Source organism: Eptesicus fuscus, chromosome 15 (assembly GCF_027574615.1).
Source record: "Eptesicus fuscus isolate TK198812 chromosome 15, DD_ASM_mEF_20220401, whole genome shotgun sequence".
Lineage (NCBI taxonomy): Eukaryota > Metazoa > Chordata > Mammalia > Chiroptera > Vespertilionidae > Eptesicus > Eptesicus fuscus.
In genome coordinates this window covers 20588780-20613021 of record NC_072487.1, presented here as the reverse complement: position 1 = coordinate 20613021, position 24242 = coordinate 20588780, and the positions used below count along the sequence as shown (strand labels likewise).

The following is a 24242-nucleotide window of genomic DNA, read 5'->3' as shown; positions in this document are numbered from 1 at the left end:
AAGATTCCTGGCAATAGAGGAAGAAGGCCTTCATGTTTGGGATAAAACCACAGGAGTAAAATAGATGGGAGAGTTCGAGTACTTTTGCAATATTGCCTTAGGTTAAAAAATATTTAGATGAAATACCCAGGACCATGGGTCTACCATTCCCTCTATTAATTAGAAAGAGGAAATTAAAATGCAGACAAAGAAGGATGAAAAAAGTAGAGTTTTTTGCTCACTCTGGTCATATGTAAAAAAACAAAGAGCTTGAAACTAGGCAACCCTGTGTATTGAATGACCTGAACTCCTTAGGAAATTTGGAATTTGCATTTCAAACTGTGACCCTTGAGAAAAAAATACACCTACTAAGAAGGGCTCAAATTTTTTAAAAATAGAGCCTAGCAGCCATTTTTGCACAGGAACCTCTCATGCAAACTGTGCTTCAGGAGAAGCTTGTGCTGAATTGCCTGCCTCTGCACTGAACTACCTGCCTGCACTGTGTTTCAGCCAGCTGAGCCTGCCCTTATAAAGGAGTTCCTGGAATCCTATTTCAACCAATAGGACTGAGGTTTCCCCATCCTAACTAAGCTGCACAGCTCCAGCTAATCAGAGTGGATCTATTTTGATCAATCAGGACAGTGCCTTTTGGACCAATCAAACTGCAAATATTTGGAGACCTTATTTGCATGAGGACAGGCCAATCAGGGACAAGGGGCGGACACTCCTGTCCATATAAGTCAGCTAGCTCCCTTCTGGCTCAGGGAGCATACTTTGCCTTTCTATTGAAGACTGCCTCTCCCTGGCTGAGGAAGATGACATGACAGTGCAGAGCTGTCTAGTTAGAGCAGGGAGGGGCCTGGCCCCAGGGTTTCCTCAGAGCTGTGCTGTTTTCACAGCCATGCTGTATCACAATTGAGCTGTTTTGCACTGAATAAAGCACCAAGTTGTAGTGTAGTGTTTGTGTTGAATTGGCACCAATGAACATCAGCTGACAAAACTTTGCTGAACCAAGTAAGCTGAAAAAAGTTACTCCAACTTAAAGTACACAGGTTATTTATTTATTTTTCAGAATGAGACCAACACTGGGAGTTAGAGTCAATGGAGATAATTTTAGAAAAGCCCAATAATTAGAAAAAAAAAATCCGTTATTTAAAGTTTTGGAGTTTAATATAACTGTTGAAGATGAAAATAGAAAATGAAATTCTGTTGTCATAGCACTTGTAAGGTCATCATTTTTTAAACTGTGAAAGCCACGTGGGACAGCTGAAGTGGATGATGTCATCCTTGGATGCCTATGATCTTGACCTAAAGCACTCCCAGGACTGATCAGGGGATCAATAGTTGCCAAGAATTACTCAAACAAAATTGCAGTAATTGTTAGCACAATTTTCTTGGTTTACTTTGACTATGTTGGGAAGGTCATTAATAAGACATGATCACTTGTTTTACCCATGAGCTGAACCCCGGCTATTGGAGGCTCCACACTCCGCCCCTGTGCTTGGAATATGCCCTCAGCTTGCCTTTGCTGAGCTAGAAGCTGCCCAAGAACACAGCCTTCAGGAAGTATTGTGGCCTTGAGATCATCTGGACTGGGTACCTCATTGAACTCTGTTAAGGCTTCTATACAAACTTTTAAGATTTGGCTTTTGGTTGAGAAAATTACTGATCCTTCTGCTACCCAAGAGAAGACTCTTCAGTAAATTCCCTTATTTATTAAACCTGCCACCTACCAATATGGAGTAGTCTGTCTTTTTTCTTGGGTCTTTCCCTGCCTTCAGCAGATGGGACAGTTCAAGATTACATAAGGGAAACTCCTAGTCAGATTTGCTAACTAACAGACTAATTCCTATAGCAAAATTTGTCCACACTAGACTGACATATGTCTGCTGCTGATTCAAGTGTCACCTTGTCATATTCTAGATTGTGGGATTCTTTTCGGTGTTAAAGGCGTAGGCAGCAGGCTATTTTTAAATTCTTAGTATATGGCAAAACCTTAAACATAAGATAAATTTCAAAATGATATAAAAAAAATCTATGATATTTACGGTTTTACCAATACCTAACAGTGGTTTCAAATGTAATAAGTATATTCTCCTGACCAAATAAAACTTATACCAAATTGGTAAAGACATAGACATGTCTTAAAATTTGGCATTCTTGCCCTAACTGGTTTGGCTCAGTGGATAGTGTCAGCCTGCGGACTGAAGGGTCCCAGGTTTGATTCTGGTCAAGGGCATGTACCTTGGTTGCAAGCACATCCCCAGTAGGGGGCGTGCAGGAGGCAGCTGATTGATGTTTCTCTCTCATCAATGTTTCTAATTCTCTAGCCCTCTCCCTTCCTCTCTGTAAAAAATCAATAAAATATATATTTAAAAGATTGGCATTCTTTCTGAAGACAAAGAAGCATATGGGCTAAAAAATTCTTAACACATTTTTTTCTCTTTTAAACAGAAGTTAGAAATACATTTTTAAAATTAAGGTGATAGGTGTGATTTCAATACCTTACTAATTTGTACATTTCTCCCAGTATTTCACTATACAATGATGATATGGATATAATTGTGTGTTTCTATATTTTAATTTACTTCATCCTCAGCAGTCTTTATTACATATATCTGCAGAACAGACATCACTTTTAAATGTTTGAACAAAGAATTGCACAGGAGAAACACTTTTGCTTGTTTTGTACATTTTTATTCAAGTAGTATTATAGATTTTTAACTTAACTTCTTGTGTTACATATGTTAATATTCAATGTTTCACACATTTCTGTCATTTCAGAAAATAACTTAATACATGAAAGAACTCCCTATGTACACTTCTGAAAAAGTGCAAGTTTCTATTCTTAAAAATTATCTGCCAGTAAAGAACACTTAGAACTCAACAACAAAAAAGACAACAATAACCCAAATAAAAAAATGGACAAAGAACTTAGACATTTCTCCAAAGAAGATAAACAAATGTCCAGCAAGTACATGAAAAGATGATTAATGTCATTAGTCATTAGAGAAATGCAAACCAAAACTACAATGAGGTATCACTTCACTCCCACAAGTATGGCCATACAGAGAAAATGTGTTTTAAAAAAGGAAAACAAATATTGGTGAGAATGCAGAGAAATTGGAATTTTATAACATGGTTGGTAGGAATGTAAAGTCGTGAAACCACTGTGGACTGTGGAAAACAGTTTGGAGATTCCTCAGTAAGTTAAACATAAAATTACCACATGACCCGGCAGTTACACTCATAGGTATATACACAAAATAATTGAAAATGCTGTTCAAAAAATAACCTCTATGTGAATGTTCATAGCAGCTCTATTCACAATAGGCAGAAGGTGGAATCAAGCCAAATGCCCATCAATGGATGAATGGAAAAACAAATTGTAATATAGCCATACAGTGGAATACTATTCAGCTATAAAAAAAGAATGAAGTATTAATATATCCTCAAATTGGATGAAGCCTGGAAACATTATGCCTAGTGAAAGGAGCTTGTAAACATTATTCTCTGTACTATATGGTTTCATTGACATTAAATGGAATAGTCTAATCCATAGAGACAGGTTCGTGGTTATCTTGAGCTTGGGAGAGTGGGCGGTTTAAATGGGGAGTGACTGATTAATGGGTATAGGGTTTGGCTTTGGGGTGGTGAAAATGTTCTGGAACTGGTGGTAATGGTTGCCTAACATTGTGAATGTACTTAATGACACTGAATTTTTTCTTTATTTTCACCCACTTTAAAATAAATGGTAAATTTTATGGTATGTGTATTTTACCGTAATAAAAAGAAAGTTAAAAAGTTGTCTACCTAGGTATAGATTCAGGATTTTTATCCTTGAGTCAAATATGTATATTTATCCATTGTACGTAAGAGTTTTCACTGCTTTCCAAAAGAATCTTTCTATAGTCAGATGAAATGATGCACTTTTGAGTGAATAACAAGTAGCTATTAAAAATGCATTCTTATTGATTTTGTGCCAAACATGTGAATCTGAAGCCCAGTGAAATCTTACATGCTATCAGACCTAATGCTGTATTTCAAGTGACTAGTGTGGAGTAAGGGTAGAGATCAAAGGTACAGGTTTTAGAGTTAAGTGGATTCCTATCCTAGCTTTTCCAATACCAGATGTGGGACTTCAGGCAGGGAACAGCAATCTCTTTTGTCTCACTAGTGAAATGGGAGTGTCTATTTTACTGTGATGTTGTAAGAATGGAGTAAGTACTTATAGGAAAAGTGACTCGGCCTATAGTGAACGCTCAACGTGGCGGTGACTTGTAACACAGGCTTCTAAGTGCTTTTTCTAATGTCATCCTTTTCTAAATGAGAGGTGTTCACTCACCTTCAGTGGGAAGGAGGCTCACTCATCTTGCCTTCACCGGCTTCTAATTTGGGGAGGGGGCTGTCTTTTGAGTGTGGACTAGATTCGGCCACAGAGCCATAGTTTTGATTACATGAAGAGGTCATCAGTTACAGCAGACATCCCCCTACTCCCAGTCCTCTCCTCCCCACCTAGCTCTGCCATATTCTGGCGCCCTTTCTTCTGGGGAGAGCAGATCTAGTTTAGGTGGAACTCTATTGCTAGTTCAATGTACATCTCTTTACTGAACGTATCACTAGTAGGACGTGTTATGATGACAAAGAGAATGTTGCCTATTCGAAGTTTATAAAGAAAGAGATAGCAGGGAGGAAGAAAATGAATTCTTTTAAAAAGGATAAAGAGAGCTGGTCTTTCTTTTAAACTTATGATTTCTTTTTGGTAATTTCTGGAATTTTCCATGTACAGATGACCCTTGACCAATGCGGGGCTGCTGGTCTTGTTTCTTTAACCGCACTCCGAATTATTGACTTCAAATTGTTCCAAGGACCCAAACTGTCAGGCAGCGTGGGTCACACTCGCTCTGATATTCAGCCAGCACATGAAGCAGCTGACAAAAAAAAAAAAAAAAAAAGCAAAGGAAATCATGACTCTTGCAGAACAAAAGACAAAGGGTATGAGAAGATCATAATTCAAGTGGGAAACCTGCCTGAGAGTCCCAGCTCAGCACAAGGCTTTGCACCTCTCCTGGGCATCCGTCAGCTGGATGTCAAACGTACGTGAAAGCAGTTTTGCGAAGGGGCGAAGGGGCGTGAAGAGAACGCCAGCGTGCAACTTACTCCCCATCCTCCAGGCGCTTGCACCAGCGCCGGAGAGATTAGCCGAGTAACTAACACTCCAGGGCGGTCAGTGAAACGTGACGAACGAGTTGGCAGGGGCCTTGAGGGCCAGGAATCAGAGTTAGGGTCACTAGGGGCAGGGGGCTCGCAAGAAAGGCTTTAAGAGGGGAGATGCCAGCTAGACTGGCGTGCCGGGCAGGGGTTAGATGAGTGGCAAGCCGAGGCGTGCAGGGCTGAAGCCTCGGGCAGGGCTGGCCGGGGCTGCGCGCAGGGTGGGCCGTGGCGCGTGCGCAGTCCAACGCGGGCGCCGGGCGCGCGGCCCGCGGGAAGCCCTCCCGGACCCGCGAGCGCGAGACCCCGCGCGCCCAGGCGGGAAAAGGCTGGCGCATGCGTAGACCGGCGCTCCAGGCTCTCCAGGATGGGGAAAGGGAGGTGGAGTCTCCAAGAAGGAACTTGACCCGTTAGCAGCCGAGGCCATGGCGGCGCGCTCGCCGCCCTCTCCGCCCCCAGCGCGGCTTTCGGGGACCCGGTCCTCACGTGTTGGGCGGGGAGCTGCGGTCCACGCAGTGAGCAGCGAGGCCTCGGGCCTCGGCGGCGCGGCGCGGGAGGGCGTCGTGGACCGAGGAGACATATCCTGGCCGGGTGGAGAGGGGTCGGGGGGCCAGCGAGGGCCGGGGGGGTCAGCTCCGGCTCAGGCTCCCCTCCTCGGTGCGCCCCCGGGGTCCGAGCGGCTAGAGGGCATCTCGGTAGAGGAGGTCATGGTGACCCGGATGCAGCTGCTGGAGGAAGAGCTGAGCAGCCTAAAGGAGGAGCTGGCCCTGTGTCAGGTATCGAGGCCTCCGTTGCGGGCCGGGGCCTTGGGGAGGCGCGACCCTCTGCCTCCGCCTTGGGCTGCGCGGCCGCGCGGGTTGGGGAGCCACCCAGCCCCGCCCCGCCCCGCCCGCGGCGCTCCCTCCCGGCTCCCCACCCGCAGCCCGGCCGGCTCCCCGCTGCCCGACCGCGGGCTCCCGCCCCTCCCTGGACACCCGCCGAACTGAGTTCTCGGTTCCCGGGGTTTGGTTTTCTTCCCTTGGACACCGCCTGGACGGGCAGGCGCACCCTCCCCGCACCTCCTCCCCAAGCCCAGTCTCCCCGTCCGACCGCAGAGGTACCGGGTGCCGCAGGCGCGGCGTGCAGGGCACGAGGTGAAATGTTGAACAGCAAAGTCTAAAACACTTGTTCAAGTAAAACCCACCGAGGGAGGAGCCTGCTTTTAAGGTTCAGACCCACACCTTCCCTTGTTAGTAAGCCAACTTAAGTCAAACGTAAGTTGTAAACACAGACCAGTAACTTTTAGGGAGTCTTGGGGCGGGTACTTGAACACACACTAGATGATACTTACTAACCCGCCGTAGGAATCCCGTGGTCCTCGAGTGAGACATTTCACTCTAATGTATTTGCTAGGTCAGTTGCGTTAACATAACTTTCCTGTGATTTGTAGAGTTTGTGTGTACCAGAGATGGCTTGATCATGTTCAGAGAGATTTTGATTGCCCTTTCATGTTGCATCCTTACCACACTTCTTGGCTCTTACCAGAACCTTTAGACGGACGGGGTTGGGTAATGACATGTCGGGGGTTCATAGTAGGTCTTTGAATCACTGTCTTCGAGACAGAACCAGTTAGGAGCTGCAAAACACCAAGGTATCTTTACGAGTACCATCAGTTTAGTTGAATAAAAATTCATGAAATTCTCTCAGTTTGTTCTATTGGATTATTTTGCCCCTTTTGTAGGTCCTTGCTGATTGAGTCAAGGCTATAAAAACAGGAAACTCTTGTTGAAGTTGAATATGCCTTTGTTTAAACAAGTGGGTAGGTATTAGGTGGCTGCCTCCTTTTTATTTTCCCATTTTCTGTTCTGCAGTGGAAAAGGACCGAAGAGATAAAGAAAAGACACTATAGAGAAGTAAAGCATGGTGTCATCTGCACACCTCACCCTTGGGTAATTTAAATATATGAAACCATTGTTTCATTGTAACCGTTGGGGTCCTAAGGTACTATTTGCCCACATCTTCTACACTGTTCTCCAGACCCCTACCTCATTCTGTATTTCCCATAGTTATGCCTTTAGTGGCTAAGGAGCTAAGATATTTTTATGATTGATTTGATTAAGAAAATATGTTGGAAACAGCCCAGTGACTGACTGCTTCCCCTAAATCCATCCACTGTTAAATTCTTTAAAAAATTGGCTTCAAACAGGATGTTGGCCTTTGTGATCTTGGACATGTAAGGGACTAGGAAGATGAATGAAGTATTCTATGCAGATTTAAGAATAGAGATGGTCATAATTAGCTTAGAGCAGTGGCACCTGAGATTTTTGTAATATTGACACTTAGGTGATCATAGGCATTCCAGTAATGTGAGACAAGATTGATAGTTTCCTGAATATCATAAAACTTCAAACCATACTCCTGCTCTTGGGGAAACATGGGAAGTAATAATGAACTCCCACTTGTTTTGTAAACAAGTATTTAAGGAATTACACATTCACTTTTAAATTTACTTGTTCTTGTTCTTCCACTTATTCAAATTACTTGTTCTTCCACTTATTCAGCTAGAAATCACACTACCCAAGGATACATAGTATTAACCCTATATTTTTCAAATCTTTACAAAATTGCAATTTCCAAAATAGGAAATTCATTTTACATCTCAACCTAGTACATATACATATAATACATACACATATAATTTCAGAAAGAATATTTACTATGTTATTAACTGATATATTTTTTAAAATTCTGTTATTTAAGAAAATGCAGCTCAGATTTAAATTCATTTCACAACCTAGTAATGGGTCAAATGTACAGTTTGGGAGAAAGAAATCTGATAATTAGTCTCCGGTCATAAGTAGTAGCTTCATTTAGGTTAGTTGTTTTTTCCCCCCACATTTAACTTACAGGAATTTAATTATATGTACTTGGAGAAATATGAAGTTTGAGTGATTCCATATCTCCTCTCTATGGGAATGACTCAGAATTAGCGTGTAATAGAAAACAATCTCAGTTCCAAGTGTTTTGTTGAATACGAACATCTTATCCTACTCTATGTGATGGTATATTTAATTAAAAGTTTTTTCATATGGTCTCAGATTAGCAAGCAACATACTCATAATGCTTAGTTTAAGAAAACATGATTAATTACAAGATGAGAGAAAAGCTGTCTGTTTTGGGTTTATTAAGGATAGGACATGAGCTTCCAAATGTAGCTTTTTCCTAAGGAATGTTCAATGATGTTCCAAATGGTAAATTTAAGTCCATGACATTGATGCTTTGTCCACTGTGTAGAACCTAACATCACCATATTTTGATTATTCAAGAATATGTTCTATTTGTGACAAAGGATGATGTGGGTCCATGTATGTGCACATTTATTACTCCTTTTGTAATATCAGATGAGAAAAAGTATGTGTAACATATATATGTATGTGTATGTATATCTCGAAGCTTAGTTCCTTTTTTAGTAGCAGTCAAGCTGTAAACCAGTTTCAGGTAAAAATTATTTAGGGCATTGAAATGAAATATGTATTCACTATTTCAACTTTAATGATGAAACTAACTTTCATGAAGCATGCAATATTGGAATTAAGAGTATATGACCAGAGAATTCAGCCAGTTATTATTTTTTTGTAATAAATTTAGCTGTGCTGTCCAGTCACTCAAAAGCAAAAAAAAAAAAAAAAGAGAACATACTGTATTAAATCATTAGAATCCTTATCATTGATAGTATCGTTATTCTAGGAGGTAAATATTTTCATGCAGTTAATTTTCATAATTTATTGAGTGGCTACTTGGTACTATACTTTGTAATTAAACTCCTTTCATTTTTTGTTTAAATATGGGAAATATATTTCATATGTTTATTGAATTCGTTCCTCCAGTACAGGTCTATTGGTGGCCTATTATGTTGTTGTTGTTTTTTTAAATGTATTTGGGTGCTCCTGTATTGGGTGTGTATATGTTTGGTTTTTTAAAAATATATTTTATTGATTTTTTACAGAGAGGAAGGGAGAGGCAGAGAGAGTTAGAAATATCGGTGAGAGAGAAACATCCATCAGCTGCCTCCTGCACACCTCCTACTGGGAATGTGCCCGCAACCAAGGTACATGCCCTTCACCGGAATCGAACCTGGGACCTTTCAGTCCGCAGGCCAATGCTTTATCCATTGAGCCAAACCAGTTAGGGCTGGGTGTGTATATGTTCACCAGAGTTATTTCTACTTGTTGGATTGCTCCCTTTAGTATTACGAAGTGGCCTTCCTTATCTCTTGTTAATGTCCTTCACTTTGAGATCTAATTTGTCAGATATAAGTATTGCTACCCCAGCTTTTTTTTCATTTCCATTCGCCTGAAATACCTTTTTCAATCCCTTCACCATCAGTCTGTGTGAGTCCTTTTTTTCTGAGGTGGGTTTCCTGTAGACAGCAGATATATGGTTCATATTTTCTTATCCACTCAGCTAACCTATGTCTTTTGATTGGGGCATTTAATCCATTTACATTTAAAGTTATTATTAATAGGTACCTGTTTGTTGCCATTTTTATTTTTTATGCCTGTGTTCCTTCTTCACTTCCTATTTCTTCTTTTTATAGCAGACCCTTTAGCATTTCTTGCATTGCTGGTTTGGTGGTGATAAACTCCCTTAGTCCTTTTTTGTCTGTGAAGCTCCTGATTTCACCCTCAATTTTTATTGATAGCCTTGCTGGGTACAGTATTCTTAGATTCAGACCCTTCCTTTGAATGACTTTGTATATTTCATTCCATTCCTTCTGGCCTGATGTGTTTCTGATAAGAAATCAGTCGCTAATCTGATGGGGGATCCTTGACCGCTGTCTCTCTCTGACTGCTTTTAAGATTCTTACTTTGTTGCTGGTATTTGCCAATTTAACTATAATGTGCCTTGGCATTGGTCTTTTGGGGTTCATTTTGTTTGGGACTCTGTTAACTTCTTGGACTTGTGTGAGTTTTTTCTTCCCTATATCAGGGAAGTTTTCTGTCATTATTTCTTCAAATAGGTTTTCTATTCCTTGCTCAGTTTCCTCTCCTTCTGGCACCCCTATTTTGTGCATGTTGTTTCATTTCGTGTTGTCCCAAAGTTCCCTTAGGCTCTCTTCTTGTTTTTTAAGCTTTTTTTCTAGATGCTGCTCTGCTTGGGTATTTTTTCCTGCCTTGTCTTCTAGCTCACTGATTCAGTCCTCTGCTTCTTCTAGTCTACTGTTGATGCTTTCTATTGAGTTCTTTGTTGCAGTGATGTCATTTTTCATTTCTTCTTGGTTCTTCTTCATTTCCTCTTGGTTCTTACACATATTGTTGAATTTGTCTTCCACCCTTTTCAGCGACCTTATGAGCATTTCTCTGATATCTTTCTCTGACATATTGCTTGCCTCCGTTTTGTTTACTTTCTTTTCTGGTGATGCCTCCTTTTCTTTCATATGTGGGCTGTTTCTTTGTCTCCCCATGATCTCTCCTCTCCGTGTGTCTGGTTATGTAGCTCTCTCTCTCCTGGATCAGAGCCCTCACCTTTCTCTGGGCGAAATCTGACCTTTCCGTGAGAAGGTGCAGAACTTGTCTGAGTCTGCGTATTCATGCTTCTTAAGACCCGGTGTTCGTGGGTTCGCTGCTGGTCCCTGGGTGTTGTGGTTGTAGGGTCCCGTGAGGTATCCAGTTCTTCCCGATTGAAGGTAAGGCTAGGCTTCCAATCACAGCCACTCTCCCCTTCAAGATGTCTCACTCTCTGTGGCAGAGCCAGTCACTCTAGGAGAGATTTCAGCAGCAGTGGAGGCTGCCCGGTCAGGGGAGCCCGGTCCGGCAGGCCCAGCATTCCCTTGGAATATAGCTGTCCCTCACTCACAAATAGACACTCCCCGTATGTCCACACACTCTCCTTTCATTCTCTCACACACTATCTTGTAGCCTGCCTTCCCGTCGGCAGCCATCTTCCTACCCCACCTATTATTTTGTTAGATACTAAACTGGGGGCTGGTAGATTAGGAACCCAGTGAAAAAGACAATTTTGGGTGTCTGTATCTGTAAAGTGGATATGTATTTCCATGCTAGCTGATAAGTGAAAGTCAAAGCTAATCCACTAAGATAATTTAGACTCAAGTCTCCTTGCATTTAGTCAACTCATTCAGAGGCTGAGTTTGATAAACTGTGAGAAGGAGTAGGATTTTAAAATTTAATTATTTGATTCTGTGTAGAAGTTCTGTAGTAATAAAATTTTATTAATAATTTTAAAGGTTTTTATTTTTTAAAGAATATATTTAAGTATTCAAAGGAAGTGAAATATAGGAAAACATAAAGACTGTTATTGGCAGTGGTTAGTTTTCTTATTTTAATAATGTCTGAAACAGTTTGAAAACTAGTTTTGTGTTTTCTGGAGCCTTTATTTCTTTTCGTATATGAAAGGAAGCCTTTTTAGCAACTAGAAATATAATCCACATTGAAGATGAAATAACATTTAAATAACTGAGAAATTCATAAAAACTAATATATAGACTAGTCCCACATCTATTCATAGCATTTTATTGCTCATAAAATAACTTTTTTTTCAAACTAGGTATCACTTATACATTTGAGTATTTTTAGGTCAAAAAGAAAATCTGCATACTGTTACCATAAATAAAAGAAAGAAATTTTAAAATAAAGAAATTTTGAAATTAGCAAGTAATTCCCAAAATGACTTCTGGGTATAAACTGTAAACAATAGAATGTTTTTAGAGGATTCTTTTCCTCAGAAGGAGGCTTTTTTCTCTGGACTCTATGATATAAACAGCTTAAGGAGAATTTATTGTTACTTTCTTTTCATTGGGGATTGAAGAGGATATGTAAAATAACCATTAACCATAACAACAACAAAAAGAAAAAAGTATAAACTAAGGTGTAAACATTTTCTCAACAGATATTTATAGATTTCTTATGTCACTTTCACTGCTAGAGCCAAGTCCTTTATTAGTAAGTCATACTTTTTTAAGCTGAAGTAACCCAGTTATTTTATAAATGTTGAAAACATTTTTTAACATTTTTATTTTTATTTCTTGCTTAGTACTTTAGGTAGAAAAGTTGAGATTAAAATACATGCCAATCTTTGATAATTTGTTTGGAAGCAAGCTAGAAGATATATATTTAGCTAACATTGGTTTCAAGAGATTTTGTAATGTCATCAACATACCTTTTAAAAATAGGGATATTAGAGCACAGAATGTTGTATTAACTTACTTTTTCCATATCTTCATTGCTTTTTGAGTAGGTTATGACATGTTCATATATGGAGTAGGCAAAAGTAGGCTTACAGTTTGTATGGCAAATAATACAATAATCCTATATAATAAAGAGTTAATATGCTAATTAGACCTAATTAGCTAATATGACAGTGGAATGACTTTCTGGAATGACTTTCCGGACAACCTTCTGGAAGGACCAGTGGGTGGGGCCAAGAGGCAGCAGGGGCTGCGATGGGCCGAGCCCCTTGCACAAATTTCATGCATTGGGCCTCTAGTTAATAAATAATATAAGAATAAACTATTTTTGCATACTTAAAACTGCAAACCTAGTTTTGCACACCCTTTATTGACATTTCTTGTCTTTAGCCCAAAAGTTGAATTCTTACTTTTAAATGGATAAAACAGTGCATGATGTATAAGGATTGTTACAGTACTCTAGTATTCAGGCTGTCAAAAGTCTTTAACAAAAAAACACACCACAAAATAGATAAAACATTAGAGCATTAAAAAATGAAAACATAAATTTTTAGAAGTAAATATAGGTAAATATATTTCTAATATTGGAGTAGAGAAGGGCTTCTATTTGGTACATAAAATCCATAAGCTATAATGTAATTGATGGGTAAATTTGAATATATGAAATAAATAACTACCTTTTCTCCCCAAAGGTAGTTAAACAACAACATGCTGTAAAAAATTTTTGTAACACAATTGGTAGACATAAAACTAATTTTAATATTTCCAACAACACTTCTTATATTTTATTGGCAGAGCATAGTCACATAGCTTATAAGCAAGAGAGGCCTGTCTTTTAATTGGGCAGCAAAGAGCTAAAATGTTTTCTGTAACTAATAGGAAGGGGATAATGGATGATGGAAAGAGCTAAAGATAAATGATATCTGCCACACAAGTAAACATGAACAAACAAACAATCAAAAATAGTATTTTAAAATGTGCTGTGAAAAAAAAATTAAACAGGTCAAGGGGTTAACCAGAGACTTACCAGTTTTGGTGGCTATAAATATAATTAGGGAAGTCTTTCTGAAGAGGTGACATATAAGCCAAGACCTGAATGAAGTGAAGGAATAATCTACATGAAGATCTGGTGGATAGTACATGTACAAAGGCTCTGGTACAGGTGAAGCAAAAAAGGCAGTGTGAACAAGGGAAAGAGTGATAGATGAGGTTGGACAGGTGTATATGGGGCCAGATAATGGGGGGGGGGGGGGGGAACGGGTCTTGTAGTCTTAAGAGTTTGGATTCTTTTCCTAATTGACAGGAATCAGAGGATTTTGACTTGTTAAAAGGCTAGGCGGGGACCATTGTGGAGAGCTGGGCAAGAGATGGACTTGACTTGGACAAGGGTGATAGTTATGGAAGAGTTGAGAAGTGCTTAGAATTGGGATATATTTTTAGCTAAGGCCAATAGGATTTACTGATGGTTTGGATATGAAATGTGAGAAAAAGAGAGCAACTCAGATTGAATCCTAGGCCTTTGAACAAATGAGTAGATGGTGTCATTTTCTGAGACACAGAGGTGTAGGTTTTGGAAAGGGTAGGAAATCAAATATTTTATTTTGGCTAAGTTAAATTTGGGATACCTATTAGGCATTCAAGTAGAATTGTTAGGCAGTTGGAGATTCAAGATATGGGTAGAGGAGACAGCTAGAAAGAGAAATGTGGGAGTCATCAGTGTAGAGTTGATATGTAAAACCATGGGATTAAATGAGTTCACCTAGAGCAGTGGTTCTCAAAATTGTGTGCACATAATTACCTCAGGAGCTTTTAAAAAATACTTGCACCTTACCTGAAACAAATCAGAATCTCTAGAGCATCACTATTTAAAGAAAGCACAAACTCCTCAAAAATGATTCCTAACAGTCAATAGTTGATAACAACTGATCAAGGCCTTATGGACTGGAAGTGTTTATTGTCCACTTGGATTTGAGTATATAGATGACCTTTAAAAATGATTTTAGCATAATAGTGAGAAGGACAACATTACTGGAGGAGGTTATATTGGGAAGTAAAGAAATGGAGACAGAAGGGGCTCTTTCAAGGAATTTTGCTGAAAAGGGAGCAATAGCTAGAGGGCCATTTCCTTTTAGAGCAAATTTACCTTGTTATTCAGCATTTCAATGTTTATACTCTAAAATGTGAAGGGTAGAAATAGTGGAAGTGTGTATGGGTTATCAGTACAAGAACTTTTTAAAATAAAGCTTCCCACTATATTTTTTAAGAATCTATTTTATAGTTATAGTACTAGTAATCAAGTAATTTGGTGTTTTCATTTTTAACTTTATGTAGTGTATTGTCTTCTCCATTACAGCTACAAAGCAATGCATTTAAAATGTCAATTTTTTTTTTAAGGCTGATAAAGAATTTGTATGGTCTTTGTGGAAACGTCTCCAGGTGACAAATCCAGATATCACACAAACAGTCAGTTTGATTGTGGAAAGGTAAGTGCCTGAGTTATTTTTTCATGAGTATTTTGCTTGTTGAATTTGTTTTTCATTATGAAAATTAGGAATTGGTGTTAATCCCCTAAAGTGGCAATTTTCAACCTTTTTCATCTCATGGCACACATCAACTAATTACTAAACTTCTGCGGCACACCAAAAAAATATATCTTTTGCCCATCTGTCAAAAAATATGTATAATTTTGATTCATTCACACCAGATGGCTATCATTGTGTTGGCTGTTGTCATTTTTTATTTAAAAACCTACGGGAAAAGAGGTCAGTGCCTCTGACTAGTCAGGTATTGCATGTTTTCAAAATTCTTATAGCACACCAATTGAAAATCGCTAACTGAAAGAGATGTATTTAATTTCCAAATGATAAAAGTATTGGATTTATTTCAAGGGATGCCAGTTCACCAGGTAGTACAGATAAGTAAGCCATATCTCTTGCTCATATTCTGACATATTTGGGAAGTTTGCAAGAAAGAGGTAAACTGTAACGTGGAGAAAGAGAGAGAGAGAGAGAGAGAGAGAGAGAGAGAGAGAGAGAGAGAGATTAGCTGTTATAGCTCAACATTAAAAATTGGAGAAGTCCCTGTAGTTTGGTTTCTTACTCTTAGATTGCTCTTGTTGGCATCTTCCTAGACATGCTCCATTTTCCCCTAAGTTAATTGCAGTATTTACTTTAAAACCTGGGATGACCTTACCAGAGTATAGTAAGTATTCTGGAATAGGTTGAGGGATTTCACTTAACACTGTATTATCCAGTGTGAGATGCCGTTATTCAACTGTAGATTATTAGGCCTTTATTTGGTCATTAGAAACAGTGGAGTGATGTTAGGTACACCTTATCAAACATTTGATATACAGTACTCCCATGACACTTAGCAGAACAATTAAAAACTTGCTTTCCTATTAAATGAATTCCATTACATTTCCTAAATGAGAAGCTAAGCATATGGATGCATTTTTCTTTTTCTTTATTGGAGTCATGATTATGTAACCTGAATATTATTTTTGATACTCTGAACTGCATTTACATTTGGAGTCTTTTGCCCTGGGATCATTCGGCTATTGCTGGCATTCATCGTTTTTAAATCTGTGATATATATCTATGTTTAATTTCACTGTCCTTGATTAGTGTGAGCTCTTAAAATAGTGTAATCAGTTTCTCCTCATGTTGCTTGTATGTCTAATTCATCAATCAGATTTCCCTTATGATAATCAGAATAAAGTCTTTTGTTAACATACCCTTGTAACTTCCTCAGTTATCCTTGAGATAAAATGTGATCACTCTGCCCACTCTGTTTTTTAGCAGAATAAACCTTTGAGAAGATATGTTCTTGGGACTTCAGTTATCATTTCTGTTATTCTTTCTTTATCCTCCTCTTCTTTTATTTTTATATATTTTTAAACTTGCTAATGTGTTATATTTTTTAACTTTCTAAAGCTATTCTTTAATTTTCACTTTACTCTTGGTTGTGACAGAAGCAAATATTAAAGTATTTTTAGGTCATTGTTCTCATCATTTAATATTTCTATTTTTCATCTATCTATATAAAAGCCCAGAGACCCTTACGGCAGAATGACCAGAACAACCAGTCAGTATGATGCACACTGACCACCCTGATCACCTGATCGGGGCCTGTCGGGCAACCTCCTGGCCCCTCCCCCTCAGCTGGCAGGCACTGATTGCCTGATGGGGAATGGGGAACCGGGGGTGGGTGGCGGTGGATGCGGGTGGTGCCAGTCCAAGGCGGGTGTGGGCGGGGGGCGGGGCCAGCTGCCTGCAGCCAGGGGAAGGAGGGCTTTTGAAAAATGTCTTTCTGGGGAGGCTTTTCTTTAAAAGGAAGTATAATATTCTTAGGTGTTATAATGTATTCCATTATTTTGATAAACCATATATATATTTAACCAGTGTCTTCCTATTGTACATTAAGGTTATTTTATTTTTTAAAAGTTTTATAGTGATGCTGTGAACAATGGCCTTGTGGACAAAGCTTTGCCTGCATTCTTGGTTTCAATCAGTGGTGCTACTGACATAGTGGAAGAAGGCTGGGATTGCCAAACATCCTAAATGAATAGGATAATCCTGCTCAGTTAAAGAATTATACTACTCCAAATGCCATTAGTACCATTTTGGAAAAATGCTGGCCTTATTTATTATTCTTTATTTTTTAGTCTTTTGGTACTTTATTATATGCCCTTAGGTTTTTGGTGAGATGTCTTTATATGTGCATTTGTAGTAAATGTTTTACTTTTTATTGTGGAAAATTTTAATTAGTTGCAAAGGCAGAGAGAATACATTAATTAACTCCCATGTTTACTCATCACCCAGCTTGAACAGTTATCAACACATGACCAATATTGTTTCATCTATAAACTTCTATTCCCTTCTGCTACTCTGCTCCCTCTACGACCAATGGATTATTTTGAAGCAAATTCTAGACATGTTATTTTACCCAGTAACATTATGTTTACAGTCAATTATTGTTATTCACAGCAGTTGTTTTCTATAAAGTCATTGCAAACACTGAATTAGCACACACTGAACTATTGCTCCTATGGTATATTAACTGTTAGGTTCCTGTGAGCTTGTGGACACAAAATATTTGTGAACTGATCAACATTTAACTCTGTATTTATAAGAGAAATTAGTTTGTAGTTCTTTTCCTTGTGATGTCCTTGTCCGTTTTTATTTTTTTCTTTTCGATCAGAGTTTATGTTAGCTTTATAAAATGGATTGGGATGTATTCCCTTTGTTCTATATTTTGGAAGAGGGAAAATGTCTGAAGTATTGGTATTAATTCTTCTTCAAGTGTTTGGTAGAATTCAGTGATGATCCTAGACAGGCCTGGGCTTCCTTTGTGGATAATTGTTTTCTTATTACTAATTGAAATTACTTGTTGATTCAGGTTTTCTATTTTTCCTTGAGTCAATTATGTTTTTCTTGGAATTTGTCCATTTATTCTAGGTTACCTAATTTGCTAATATACAGTTTTTTATATATTTCTTCGTAATCCTTTTAGCTTCTATTAAGTTGTTAGTAATATACACTTTAAAATTTCTTTTTTTAAAATATATTTTTATTGATTTCAGAGATGAAGGGAGAGAAAGAGAGGTAGAAACATCAGTGATGACAGAGAATCATTGATCAGCTACCTCCTGCACATCCCACACTGGGGATCAAGCCCTCAACCCAGGCAAGTGCCTTGACTAGGAATTGAACCATGATCTCCTGGTTCATAGGTCAAGGCTCAACCACTGAGCCATGCCAGATAGCCTAAATTTTGTTTTTAAAAGAATGGCAACAGCAATTACCTCTAAAAATTTTTTTTAAATCCTCCATTGATTTTTAGAGAGAAAGAAGAAGCGAGAGGGAGAGGGAGAGAGACACATCAGTGTGAGAGCAGAATATTGATCAGATGCATCCTGCATGACCCCCACCCGGGACCAAGCCTGCAACCTGAGCATGTGCTCCTACTAGGAATCAAACCACCAATTCCTTGGTTCGGAGATGACACTCAATCAACTGAGCCATACCAGTCAGGTCACTTTTAAATTTCCAGTTCTGTTGATAAGAGGCTTCTTTCTTTTGTACCATGTCAGTTTAGCTAAAGATTTGTTCGTTGTTTTTTTTTTGTTCTTTCAAAGAACCAGCTTTTGGTTTAATTAATTTTATCTATTGTTTTTCTATTCTCTATTTCATCAACTTCTCTAATTTTTATAATTCCTTCTTTTTGCTTGCTTTAGGCTCAGTTTGTTCTTTTTTTCTGTCTTATGGTGGAACATTAGGTTATTGACTTCAGGCCTTTCTTCTTCCTTAATATATAGGTATTTAGAGCTATATATTTTCATCTAAGCACTGTTTAGTTGAATCCCATATGTTTTAATATTCTGTCTTTATTTTCCCTTATTTAAAAATATTTTCTGATTTTTCTTTTGATTTCCTCTTTGACCCATTGTTTATTTAGAAGGGTGCTTAATATTTGTGAGTTTTCCAATTTTCCATTTGATTTCCAATTTTATTCCATTTTGTTTAGAGAACATCCTTTGTGTTATTTCTATCTTTTTACATTTATTGAGTTTTCTTTTTTTTAATGACCTAGCATATGGTCTATCCTTGGAATATTCCATGTGTACTTAAAAAGTATCTATACTAATAATAGAGAAATATGCAAATTATCCGTTACAGTGTCACATCACCACTGGATCAGCAGGCTACATCCCGCCCTCTGCTCAGGCAGCTGCAAGGCCCAGGGTAGGATAGGATATGATAGGAGGGGATAAGAAAGGAGAGGGAGAGGAAGGCAGGCCTGCATGCAGACAGGCTGAGAGGAGAAACAGAAATATAGAAAGGGAACAAGAAAAAGATGCAGGAATGGAAAAGGGAAGGAAACGCAAGGTTGCACACGGGAAGGGGTGACAACCACGGGGAGTGGGGAGCAGGTGCGCCGGTGAGGAGCAGGGCAGGAGCCCCGCCCAGATGTGGGAGGAGGGCGGTGGCCTCCAGTGCAGGCCGTTGGTGGGGAGGCACCCACAGGTCCGGGCAGAGGCGCTCCTGCTTTGTGGCAGCAGCAGCAGCGTCCAGGCTGTGCAGGTCTCGGCCACTCTCACTGGGCCAGGCGTCCTGGGCAGGGAACGGGAGCAGGACAGCAGCGGGGAGGCCGGGGAAGGGGGGCAGCGAACACCTGGCCGGGGCTGAGCCCTGGGCTGGGGGTTAACGCCCCCCCCCCCCCCCCGAATGGAAGCTTTAAGAAGGGAGAAAGGGAGGGAAGAACTTTATAAAGGATTCAGTAGAGAGCAGAGTTAAAAAAAAAAAGAAAAGAAAAGAAAAAAAGAGAGCAGAGTTAAAGAAGGATGTAGAGTGAACTGTAGGAGCTATAATGAAAATCAAGTATAGTTGTGTACTGGGGACAGATTTTAAAAGTAGGAGTCAGAAAAATAAAAGATAAATGATAGTGAATAATTAGGCAGGTAGATAGACATTAAAACAGTGGAAGTAAGTAGAGAAGAATGTATGGGAAAGGTAGGATGAGAGGGAAAGAGGGAGGGAAGGGAAGAAAAGTTTTAAAGGGGAGCCATTAGAGCTTAAAAGGAGAATGGGAAGAAGGAAGAAATGGGGGAGGGAGCAAAGCAGGTCCGAGGGAGGAAGTGAAGAAAAAAATTAAGGTGGGAAGAAAGGAAAAGGGGAGGGAGGGCAGGGGTAAAGATAAAGGAAAGAAGGAATGTGGGGAGGGTTGGAGAAAGATGGGAAGAAGGATGATGGAACAGAGTAGGAAATAAGGAGGAAAGAAAAGTTTATAAATGATGAGTCAGTAGGGAAAAGTGTTACATAAAGGAGAGCGAAAAATTGTGTGAGAGGGAGAAGCCAGTAAGGAAGTCAAATACAATTGTGTGTGAAGGGGATGAGATTTTAAGAAAAAACGTTAATAGGGGCGACCAGGCCGGCAGGGGAGGGCAGTTAGGAGGATCAGGCAGGCAGGCGAGCGGTTAGGAGCCAGAAGTCCTGGATTGTGAGAGGGATGTCCAATGCAGTTGGACATCCCCCTGAGGGTTCCCAGATTGGAGAGGATGCAGATCGGTCTGAGGGACGCCCATCCCCCATGCACGGATTTTGTGCTCTGGGCCTCTAGTTTATATAAACTAGTATACGTTTGGAGGTGAGTATTATGATGTTTATTAGTTCTAATTTGTTAATAGTGTTGTTCAGGTCTTCTATTTCCTTGTTGATCTTCAGTCTAGTTGTTCTATCCATTATTGAAAGTGGGTATATTAGGATTCTAAAGAGAAACAGAACCAAAAGGATGTGTATGAGCACATAATAGAAAGAGAATTATTTTGCCCTAGCTGGTGTGGCTCAGTTGACTGGAGTGTCATCCTGTGCACCGAAAGGTTGTGAGTTCAATTCCAAGTCAGGGCACATACCCAAGTTTCAGGTTTGAGCCCTGGTTGGGATGCCTATGGGAGACAACCAATCAATGTCTCTCTCTCTCTCTCTCTCTCTCTCTCTCACCAATAAAAATATAGCCTCAGGTAAGGATTAAAAAATAAATAAAAAAGTTCTCCTCCACCTGAACTCTTAAAAAAAAAAAGATAATTATTTAAAAAACATTTTATTACTTAATTATGGTGACTGTTAAGTTCGTACCTGCAGTGTAGACTGGCACATTTGAGACTCAGGAGAGTTAATGATGCAGATAAAGACTGAAGGAAAATTTCTTGTTCATGGAGGCTGGTCTTTTTGTTCTATTCAGGCCTTCAACTCATTGGATGAGGCCCACTTATATTATGGAGGACATTCTGCTTACTCAGATTCACCAATTTAAATGTCCGTCTTATCCAAAAACACCCTCCAGGTTTCCACATAAAATTAATCATAAGTGTGGGCTATTGAAGTCTTCAACTATTGTAATTGAATTGTCCATTTCTCTCTTCATTTCTCTCATTTTTGCTTCATGTATTTTGGTCCTCTGTTTATTAGGTACATATATGTTTATAATTATCACTAGAGGCCCAGTGCACGAATTTGTGCATGGGTGGGGGTCTGGCTGGCTCGTCCCAATTGGGGCCAGTCAAGTCAGGCCAACTGGGGGAGGGGACACGGGAGGTTGACTGGCTGGTCTTGCCCTTGATCAGGGTGTTGGAGGCCAATAGGGGGCCTGGCCAGCTGGAGGAGGTGGGTGCTGACCAGGGACCAGATCAGGCAGGTTGGCTCCTGCAGTGTGCATCATAGCCACAGGTCGTTCTGGTCATTCTGTCGTTCTGGTTGCTGGGCTTAGCCTATCTAATAATAGACAAATATGCAAATTGACCATACCTCCGACACACCCACAAGCCATGCCCACAAGCCACGCCCACCATCCAATCAGAGCGAGTATGCAAATTAACCCAAACCAAGATGGCTACAGCCACAGAGAGTAAGGTTTCCTAGGTAACAGAGGAAGCCAAGCTTTCCGCCTGCCCTTGCCAGGCCTAAGCCTCCACTCAAGCTACAAAGTTTCAATTATAGAAGGTAAACAAATTCAAACAAATGGCGGCAGAATGAAGCTTGAGAGAGCAGGCCAGGGTTGCCGCCAGGCAACAGAGGAAGCAAAGCTTTCCACACACCCTGGCTGGGCCCACCCGCTTAAGGCAACAAAGTTTCAATTATAACCCCAGCACAAATGGCTGCCAGCCTCGGAGGGAGCCCCAGGCTTGGCTCTGCTCCAGGCTACAAAGTTTCAATTGTAGAAGGAAAATAAATTCCAGATACCAGGGCCTCTGCTTGGGTTGCCAGGGGCCGTGGCTGGCCTGCAAACCACCACAGGCCCCTCGCTCAGGCAGTCCCACACCCCAAGGGAACCCCCACCTGATCCGGGACGCCCTTCAGGGCAAACCAGCTGGCCCCGACCCCTGTACCAGGCCTCTATCCTATCTAATAAAAGAGTAATACACAGATTGACCATCACTGCAGCACACAATATAGCTGTCCCCATGTGGTCAAAGATCCTGCCTCCATGTGGACACAAGATGGCCAGCAGGAGAGGGCAGTTGGGAGGCACCCGGCCTGCAAGGGAGGGCAGTTGAGAGGGACCAAGCCTGCAAGGGAGGGCAGTTGGAGGTGATCAACCCTGCAGGAGAGGGCAGTTAGGGGTGACCAGGCCGGCAGAGGAGGGAAGTTGGGGGCAAACAGGCTGGCAGCAGAGTGGTTAGGGGGTGATCAGGCTGGCAGGCAGAAGCGGTTAGGGGCAATCAGGAAGGCAGGCAGGCAAGCAGTTGGGAGCCAGCAGTCCTGGATTGTGAGAGGGATATCCGACTGCCCGTTTAGGCCTGATCCTGGTCGGGCCTAAACGGGCAGTCAGACATCCCTCGAGGGGTCCCATATTGGAGAGGGTACAGGCTGGGCTGAGGGACAACCCCCCTCCGTGCACGAATTTCGTGCACCGGGCCTCTAGTCTATATATATATATATATATATATATATATATATATATATAGCCACCCCCATGTGGTCAAAAGATGGCTGCCCCCATGTGGATACAAGATAGCCTGCAGGAGAGGGCAGTTGTGGGCAGTTAGGGGTGACCAGGCCAGCAGAGGAGGGCAGTTGCGGGAGACCCAGGCCTTCAGGGAAGGGCAGTTGGGAGGGGATCTAAGCCTGCAGGGGAGGGCAGTTGGGGGGCGCCAGGCCAGCAGGTGGACACAGGATGGCCAGCAGGATGGCCAGTATCATGGACACAGATGGATATATATATATATATATATATATATATATATGGACTAGAGGCCCGGTGCACGAAATTTGTGCACGGGGGTTGGGCGGTTTTCCTCAGCCCAGTCTGCACCCTCTCCAATCTGGGACTCCGGTGGGATCGGGCCTAAACGGGCAATCGGACATCCCTCTCACAATCCAGGACTGCTAGCTCCCAACTGCTCGCCTGCCTCTGCCTGATTGCCCCTAACCGCTTCTGCCTGCCAGCCTGATCACCCCCTAACCACTCCCCTGCCAGTCTGATCGACGCCTAACTGCTACCCGGTCGGCCAGATTGCCCCTAACTGCCCTCTCCTGCCGTCCTGGTCACCCCTAACTGCCCTCCTTTGCCAGCCTGATTGCCCCTAACTGCCCTCCCCTGCAGACCTGGTTGCCCCCAACTACCCTCCCCTGCAGGCCTGGGTCCCCCCCCCAACTGCCCTCCCCTGCAGGCCTGGGTCCCCCCCAACTGCCCTCCCCTGCAGGCCTGGTCTCCCCCAACTGCCCTTCTCTGCAGGCTTGGGTCCCCTGCAACTGTCCTCCCCTGCAGGCCTGGCGCCCCCCAACTGCCCTTTCCTGCAGGCCAGGGTTCCCCCCAACTGCCCTCTCCTGCTGGCCTGGTCCCACCCAACTGCCCTCCCCTCCAGGCCTGGGTCCCCCCTCCAACTGTCCTCCCCTGCAGGCCTGGCGCCCCCCCAACTGCCCTCCCCTGCAGGCCTGGCGCCCCCCAACTGCCCTCCCCTGCAGGCTTAGATCCCCTCCCAACTGCCCTTCCCTGAAGGCCTGCCCCCCCCCCAATTGCCCTCTCCTGCTGGCCTGGCCCCCCAGCTGCTCTCCCCTGCAGGCCTGGGTCTCCCCCAACTGCCCTCCTCTGCTGGCCTGGTCACCCCTAACTGCCCACAACTGCCCTCTCCTGCAGGCTATCTTGTATCCACATGGGGGCAGCCATCTTTTGACCACATGGGGGTGGCCATCTTGTGTCTTGGAGTGACGGTCAATTTGCATATTACTCTTTTATTAGATAGGATATCTTCCTGATGGATTGACTCTATCATCATTATATGTATTTTTCTATACTTTCAATGTATTTAAATTCTTGAATCTAAAGTATTTCTTACATAGACAGTGTGTTTTTTGATCATGTTGGGTTT

General features: G+C 41.5%; 1 protein-coding gene across 1 annotated transcript in view; it reads left to right on the top strand.

Moving 5' to 3' along the window:
* Positions 1 to 5591: 5591 nt before the first annotated feature.
* Positions 5592 to 24242, top strand: part of CNTLN (centlein) — a 275134-nt gene continuing 256483 nt past the window's right edge. The window contains exons 1-2 of the mRNA XM_054727420.1: positions 5592 to 5966; positions 14768 to 14856. Of these exons, the coding sequence (XP_054583395.1) occupies positions 5616 to 5966; positions 14768 to 14856 (440 nt within the window). The 5' untranslated portion in view covers positions 5592 to 5615. The remainder of the gene's footprint in view (positions 5967 to 14767; positions 14857 to 24242) is intronic.